The sequence below is a fragment of the Schistocerca serialis genome, chromosome 5, assembly GCF_023864345.2.
Source record: "Schistocerca serialis cubense isolate TAMUIC-IGC-003099 chromosome 5, iqSchSeri2.2, whole genome shotgun sequence".
Taxonomy (NCBI): domain Eukaryota; kingdom Metazoa; phylum Arthropoda; class Insecta; order Orthoptera; family Acrididae; genus Schistocerca; species Schistocerca serialis.
In genome coordinates this window covers 567,279,940-567,288,688 of record NC_064642.1, presented here as the reverse complement: position 1 = coordinate 567,288,688, position 8,749 = coordinate 567,279,940, and the positions used below count along the sequence as shown (strand labels likewise).

The 8,749-nt window shown below is 38.1% G+C and overlaps 1 protein-coding gene across 2 annotated transcripts in view; it reads left to right on the top strand.

Moving 5' to 3' along the window:
* Positions 1–3,328: 3,328 nt before the first annotated feature.
* The window catches only part of LOC126481268 (protein farnesyltransferase subunit beta), an 83,194-nt gene continuing 77,773 nt past the window's right edge, over positions 3,329–8,749 (top strand). The window contains exon 1 of one of the 2 annotated variants that reach the window (XR_007587541.1): positions 3,329–3,569. Coding sequence is in view for 1 of the 2 variants with exons in the window: in XM_050104894.1 (XP_049960851.1) it covers positions 3,483–3,569 (87 nt within the window). In the remaining variant the exon portion in view is untranslated. The remainder of the gene's footprint in view (positions 3,570–8,749) is intronic. The other variant, XM_050104894.1, reaches the window with a different exon arrangement.

Genomic DNA, 8,749 nt, shown 5'->3' with positions numbered 1-8,749 from the left:
TTTGTCAGCTTCGACACCATACCGCACACCACAGCATCATCAGCAAACAACTGCAGATTGCTGCCCATCCTGTCAGCCAAATCAGTTATGTATATAGAGAACAACAGCGTCCTATCACTCTTCGATCGGGCACACACGACGATACCCTTGTCTCTGATGAACACTCGCTGCCGAGGACAATGTAATGTGTTCTACACCTAAAAACATCTACGAGCCATTCACATACCTGTGAACCTGTTTCATATGCTCATACCTTCGTTAACAGCCTGCAATGGGGCACCGTGTCAAATGCTTTCCAGAAATAGTAAAATATGGACTTTGCCTGTCGTCTTACATCAGTAGGTCACAGTATATAATTTGAGAAAAGGTCAAGTTGAGTTTCGCACAAGTGATAACTTTCTAAAATACTTCCGAGGGGCCTAAACTTCGTCTCAGGAAAATTTATTATATTCAAAATGAGAATATGTTCAAGGATTCTGTAGCAAACCAAAATTAGCAATACTGGTCTGTAATTTCCAAGAACCTGGTTACATCAGAAACTTTCGGTTAGATTCGATCAGTTTACGGAATAAGACAGCTACACTTCCGCCATGTTTTTTTTTTCTTTGCATTAGTGCTTGAACATTCAGAGAAGTAGCTTAAAAGAAGAAGCAAGTTTGAATTAAAGTTGCACATGTAAATTGGTGCAACAACTTATTGCGAGAAAGGAATGTGTTTACAAACTTGTGTACGATACCAACTAAGTGGCTCCCCGCTATTCATCTGGAAATAATAAAAGTTACTACAGAACACTAACATTCATCCTTCTTGCTGTTGTCATAAACCAGGTAAGAAAACCACAAGCACCTTCCCTCGATTAAGAAGAACGAGGTATTTATCCTTGTAATAGTGACCATTTGAATAAAAATTTGGGTAAATAAATGTTTTGTGGGAACTTCTATATACGACACAACTGCAATGCAGGCAGTGTAGCTCCTGACCTGTAATGACATGTATGTAATCCTATTTCTAAACACCCTCCACGGGAAATGCTGTACTTACACTGCTGTTGCAACATAAAATAAGTGATTATGACATACACTTAATGCATCTGTGTTAACAGTCTTGTCTTTTGACAAATAGAATAACCGAAATCGGTCAAGAGCAAAATAAATCGATAAGTGCAAGGCGTCGCTGTTTTCTTATTCTTAAAACACCATCCACAATTATTTCGTAGTATGACATGACTGACAATGCCAGAGTTCGGCATATTCACCGTACTGTATGTTCATGTCTAAGTTAAAGAAACTACAGTTTTAACTGTTAGAGAGTAAATAGCGTACTCACGCTTAAGGCCAAATACATTACCGTTGTTGTTGTTGTGGTCTTCAGTCCTGAGACTGGTTTGATACAGCTCTCCATGCTACTCTACCCTGTGCAAGCTTCTTCATCTCCCAGTGCCTATTGCAGCCTACATCCTTCTGAATCTGCTTTGTGTATTCATATCTTGGTCTCCCTATACGATTTTTACCCTCCACGCTGCCCTCCAGTACTAAATTGGTGATCCCTTGATGCCTCAGAACATGTCCTACCAACCGATCCCTTCTTCAAGTCAAGTTGTGCCACAAACTCCTCTTCTCCCCAATTCTATTCAATACCTCCTCATTAGTTATATGATCTACCCATCTAATCTTCAGCATTCTTCTGTAGCACCACATTTCGAAAGCTTCTATTCTCTTCTTGTCTAAACTGTTTGTCGTCCATGTTTCACTTCCATACATGTCTACAGTCCATACAAATACTTTCAGAAACGACTTCCTGACACTAAAATCAATACTCGATGTTAACAAATTTTTCTCCTTCAGAAACGCTTTCCTTGCCATTGCCAGTCTACATTTTATATCCTCTCTACTTAATTACTTACATTACCGTAATAATTTTAAAAAAATCGTCATCATTGACAGAAAGGTGAATCGCTTTGTTTCCTATCAGGCATAGTTATACACTTAAGTCATTATGTTAACGTTTTTCAAGTTCCTGAACTTTTTAAGTCAACGGTTCGAATTAAAAGGTGAGCAAGCGACAAAATACATATGTGATTTTATATGTTACTGACGTGCAGGGCAAAAGTCTACAGTATAAAATGACACCCTTGAAATTAATATTTTAGCAGCAAAACAGCAATTTACATTTAAAATTGCTGAGAGGAACAATGTTATTCGTCAGAAACTTCATCTAATCACTTTTTCCGACAGCCTGCAAGTGAAGGCACTGTTCCTTGGTGATGCCACAGTAGCAGAGCGGATTGCTTATTGCCCAAATTTATTATTTCTATGAACTTCCCCGTTTACAGCCATGCACCGATTTAACGAGTTAGAATGTCTTCTAGGTGGCTCCTCTCCCCTCCCCCCTCGTTCGCCGCTCCCCCCCTCGCTCCTCTTTCTGACCATCAAAGAACTCACGGTCAGCATGTAAGGTAAAGACGGTGGCAGACTTCGATTCATTGGTAAGATTCTAGGAATATGCAGTCTACAAGAGAGACTGGTTAATCATATAGGACTAACAATTGTTACTGTTATTGAACGTATAGTATACAAAGAAGGGCAGCCCGAATGGCCCAAGATATGTTTGACTCATTGCAATGAATCGCAAAGGTTCTAAATAAACTGAACTGGCAGGCTCTTGAAGATGACAAAAACTATCCAGAGAAAGCCTTCTTAAAAAATTTCAACAACCAACTTTAAGTGAGGAATCTGCGAATATACTACAATCACCTACATATCACTCACGTGTAGATCGTTAAGAAAAGATTAAACAAATTACGTGTCATCAACATTAGACCCGCACAGACAAACCGTAGCGTGAGAACCGGATATTTGCTAGGAAATGAGTCTACGAAAACCTTTGAGTTGGAGGTTTGAATAAAATTCTTCAACTGCATGTGCGCAAGCGAATGGTAGCGTGGTGAGAGGAAATCGCCGCAAATCTTAACGCGAAACATGTTTCAGTCAGTCGTTCTTTGAGAATTCTTCGTCCTTGGATGCATACTGAATTCTAAAATGGATATTAGCTCATAACTGAATTTATTGAAATATATCGTAGTTGCACGTATTTTTGGAGAGTTAATATCAAAGAATACAGCGATCGGGGTAAAAAGGCAGCTGCTTACAACGTTTAGTTGCGAAAACAGATCTGTTGAGCCTGCAGCAGGCAGCAAAGCGACACAAAAAATCGTTTTGGACCGTTTACGGTAGAGTTCTACTGGTTCTACGTTCTGCAAATTACTGTGATAGGTATGGCAGAGTTACAAGAAGACAAATTTTTGGCGGCTGAGGAGGATCAATCTTCGCTCTGATGTACTTTGGTTCGTCAACACATTCGCCTTGTACACATTCCCATGTTTCATGTTATCTGTGGTGGAGGGCAAATTGAGGGGTATGTGTGAAGGTGTAACAAAAATTTGAAATATGCGTGAGAGTAAGGTATGAACTAGATTTTGTATAATGTCAGTAAATATTAGACCCTTCGACGATATTGTGAGAGAACGTTACGATGATGAAAATTATCCAACTAAGACTTCTGAAGAACAGGTAATAAATGTTTTTTGTTTACTCACTCTAAATTACGTTTTTGACGCGACATGCGCTGTATTAGCATCAGGTACATTTCTAGTAGCCTATAATTGTTTCTGAGATCGCAGTTTACTGTTTCCCAAAGCGTAATGGAGAAGATCTTATATAAATTTCAAACGGACTCTATCTGAACTTAATATTTTCGTTAGTGCAGATCTTGCATCGCTGCTGAATATTATCCGCTGCGTATACTTCTGGAAGTGTATTACTACATCATGAGTAACCCAACTATTACATAAGATTTTAGACCATTCTTTCCAGACTTGATTGCATTTTTGGACATAAGTAACTGCTTCTTAAGTCTTGAACAGTGGAGGAGAATGAAGTTGGGCGCGTTGTTGTTATGTCGGTTGAGTTTTTATATACCAGTATGCGATTTTCTGCCACTAGTATATAAACCATTGTATACACTGTCTGATGAAAGTTAACTGGAATGTACAACATTGAATGGCACATATGAAACGGAATAGTGAAACAGTAAAACACAGTAACTGAGAAGGACTGTTCCAACTTCAAAAATGCTCAAACTGTACAAAATATTTGTCAGTTCGACATAGCATGACTGATCTTTGTTGATCCATTATGGACTGTGGGACAATGGCTGGCATGTATTTCTTGATGCAATAATTTACCAACAGCCGTATGTATTGTAGAAATTTATTTTATGAACTTCTTATAAGCTACCAGTTTTGGCAATACATTGATGCCACCTTCAGGCCCCACACATCATAGTCTGTGTCACCTGGCCACCAAGAGCTGTTGCATTTGATTCAAGGATCCAGTTATATGGCTCTTTCCGTGTATAGCGATTAAACAACCATGACATGTGGGGCCTGAGGATGGCATCAATGTAATGTTGAAACTAGTAGCATATAAGAAGTTCATAAAAAAAATATTATAATACGTACAGTTGTTGGTAAATTATTGCATCAAGAAAATAGCATGACTGATGTCAGTACAACATTTGATTCATCAGAACAGTTGTGCAACATATACAGCAATGTGTTATTCCATTAATAGTATTGTCTGTGAGCTCCACAGTAAGTAAAAGCTGTTCTGAGCATGATATGTTACAGCAGTGGCAACACATCTGCCAAGAGCATCCTCAACATGTCTTGGTTCCTGTTGTGGACTCAAGCTATCACTCTGAAACACTTGTTATTGAATGAGTGTTATCAACTTACAGGTTCAGTGATACAGCAATATAGGGTTGAGAGTCAGTTAGTTAGTTAATTAGTTAGTTACTTTCACGTTCCATGGATCATTTTGCACAATAAATCGTCATGATGTGGAACTAGTCACTTTACATTCATATTGCAAATTAATTTTTTACATCTGTATGTACTCTTAAACATCACCATATAATTTTTTTCCTCGGAAGTGAAAACAACATAGCTATACAGATTGAGTTAGGAATTCCTATGCACTACCTTTTATACATTACAAACATAGAAATTCTTCTGCGGAATAGGAGTTGTCAAGGAGAAACTTTTTCAATTTATTTTCAAATTTTACTGTCTGTTACGCTTTTTATATCACTGGGTAAGTGGTCAAAAATTTTTGTTGCAGCATTGTGCGCTCCTATTTGTGCTAAAAACAACCTTAATGTTGAGTAATGAATGTCATTTTTTTCTTCTACTATTGTAATTGTGTACCTCATTGTTCCTTTCGAACTGTAGTGGATTATTTACAACAAACTTCATGAGGGAATAAATAAACTGTGAAGCAGTAGTCAGAATGCCAAACTTCTTAAACAGATGTCTACAAGATGATTTTTGGCGAGCACCACATATTATTCTTACAACACATTTTTGGGCAATGAAGACCTTCTTTCTTAAAGATGTTACCCCTGAACATTATTCCACATGACATTACTGAATGAAAATAAGCAAAATATGTCAGCTTACTGATTTCTCTCTCTCAAAAGTTTGCTATGATTCTAAGTGCAAATGTAACTAGCTGAAATAAGTTGTTTTAGGCATTCCAAAATTATTTTTTTTTCCAATGTAAATCAGTATGAACACCTAAGAATTTTGAAGTTTCGATCCTATGTATTATTTAATCATCATATGGTACACTTATCACTGGTGCAGAACCTTTAGAGGTGCAGAACTGGCAGAACTGCATATGATGTGTTCTTTGTGAAATTCAGAGTGAGACCATTCACTGAAAACCAGTCAATGATAGTTTTGAGAATGTTCTTCTTCATTTCTTCCATTTCTGTATGTATATTTGGAATGATTGCAATACTTTTGTCATCTGCAAAAAGAACTAATTCTGCTTGTTGTTCATTTGACAGTAGTGGATCTGAGATTGAGCTGTGGGGAAGCCCATATGCATTCCTCCCCAGAAAGAATTAGGTCCTTGGATTTTGTTGGTTGAATTGCCACCAAGTACAACTTTCTGCATTCTTTTGGTTAGATATGACATGATCAATTGGTTAGCTATACTGTCAATCCCACGAAACTTCAATTTATCTAGCAGTATACCATGGTTCACACAATCAAATGCCTTGGATAGGTCACAGAAAATACCTTGTGGTGCTAATTTGTTATTTAATGCCTGTACCTGGTGTGCGAACATGGAAATGGCATTCTCAGTCGAGCAACCCTTCTGAAACCCAAACTGTGATTTGCTGAGGATATTATTGTTGCCAAGGTGAGATACTATTCTGGACTACATCACCTTCTCAAACAATTTGGAAAATGATGTCAGCAGTGAAATAGGTTAGTAGTTACTGATCTCTCTCTCTCTTACCACCTTTCTTAAAGAGGAGTTTAACAATGGCATATTTTAGTCTCTCTGGAAAATGCTTTGAGTTAGTGATGCATTACATATTTCGGGCAATGGTGGACTTATTATTTGGGAGCAAATCTTTAGTACTCTATTGGAAACACCATCAACACCAGAAGAGCTTTTATTCTTGAGAGAATGTATGACCCTCTTAATTTCAGAAGTAGAAGTTGATAGTACTTCATATGATGTAATTTTATGAGAGTTACTTCAACACATTGCTGTGATCTTTCTTGTGAACTGTTGGTCCCTATGCTTTCTTCGATGTGTAAGAAATGATTATTAAATACATTTTCTATATGTGACTTGTCATTTATAACCCTTCCATTCAGTTTGATAGTAATGTTATCTTCTTCTGTGGTTTGTTGTCCTGTCTCTTGCTTCACTATATTCCATATCCCCTTAACTCTGGCAATATGTGCATGTTTCTTGATTTTTTAATAACCTTTCTTAGTAATTTTGAGTAGTTTTTGTAGTGTGCAGCTTCTGCAGGGTCTCTGCTTGTTCTTGCCAAAAGATACTTCCCTTTTCCTTTCTCAAGATACTTTAATCTTCTAAGTGATCCATGGTTTTTTACTTGTTTAATGTCCCTTCTGATTAGCTTATGTGGAAAGCTATTTTCAAATACTGAAATGAATTTATCATGGAATAGACTTGGTTCTTTATAAATTTCATCCCAGGTTGTTTCTTGTAAACTACTCTTAAAAACGTTTGCCCTGTAGTCATTATAGTCATGAATGATTTTGACTGACTTCCACTGAGGTGTATCCAAACTGTAAGGCACTATGTCATTTTTCCTGACTAACTGTGCATCACGATCAGATAGAGCATGTGTTATTGAGTAAACAGTTATTTTCTTGCTTTGTGCCTCATCAAAGAAAACATTAACAATTAGGGGAAATACAGAAGCGTCTGATTCCAATTGTTTGCTTTGACCCATGACGTCACAAATATGGCGGAAACGACCATACACTACAACTCCAATATGCCGTCTATGACGTCATTACGTAAACATGACCACAAACACGAAAATACATTGAAAAACCAATACACACACGTACCACAAAAAAATCTAAAGAAACTAATGGGACAAGCGTGGGAAATTGGGGGTTTTTGGGTCGGGACAAAGTGAATATAAACAAATTTAGATATACACCACCATACCAAACCACACAAAACGACGAAAAAACCGACAAAACAAAACTCCCCAAATTCCACTAAACATAATGTCCTCTGGAATCGGATACTTCCCTTGACCTATATTGCTCAACAGCAGCTCCCGATCCCACAAATTGGAATCGAACGCATCCCTTGACCTATATAGCTCAACATCAGCTCCCGATCCCACAAATAACACTTCCCTTGACCCATACAGCTCAACAGCAACTCCCAATACTAGAACACCCACAGCCACAAGCACACACTGGAATTGGATACTTCCCTTGACCTATATAGGTCCACAGAAACTACCGATACCAAATCATAGAACCCAAAACCACAACCACGTCCACAATCATCACTACCTCAAAAAACACAACAAACCAACAAAATTGGAATCGAACACTTCCCTTGACCTGTTATCCGTACGAAATCTCCACATCCTGATCCGAGACGCAGGAACTTTAATAAGCCTCATTTCTTCACGACATACTAAACGTTTCACAACTTCATCCAAAAATCTGAATAGTTGAAGAAATTTTATTAGAGACAACACACTGTCCCCCATCATCGCCAACAACCGAAAACTGTTGACCTTGTCAGTCATATCCATACCTACCAAAGACATAAAAAAGCAATTTACCAAAATTCACACATGAAGAACAGAAAAAAACTACAATAACTTCGAAATAACAAAACTAAAATCGTTAACTCACTGAAAAATATTCCGCTGAAAGCACAGTCCCGATACCACACATGTGCAGTGCTATAATGCAAATGAATCCCATACGCCATGTAACACGCTACCCATAAACACACCACGAGAGAGAACCGCTGAGCGCAACAATACACCACCTATAAACACGCCACACACGCAAACTAAACCAAAAAATCACCTAACACACCACCAGAGAGCACCACCGATCTCATCAAAATGACATCTACAAACACGCCACTCTCACAAACTAAATTCCGCACCGTCGTGACGTCGCACACCACAACAGCCTTACGTCCCGGGTCAAAACCGACGGGTGGGATCGGACGCTTCGGTCGAGCCCAATTAGGAACCTACTGTCTTTATCCACCTGTGTTGGAAAGTTAACTACTGAAAGCAAATTATAGGATCCAAATAAGGTTTCCAGATCATTTTTCCTATCAGAATCCTTTAGAAAATCTACATTGAAGCC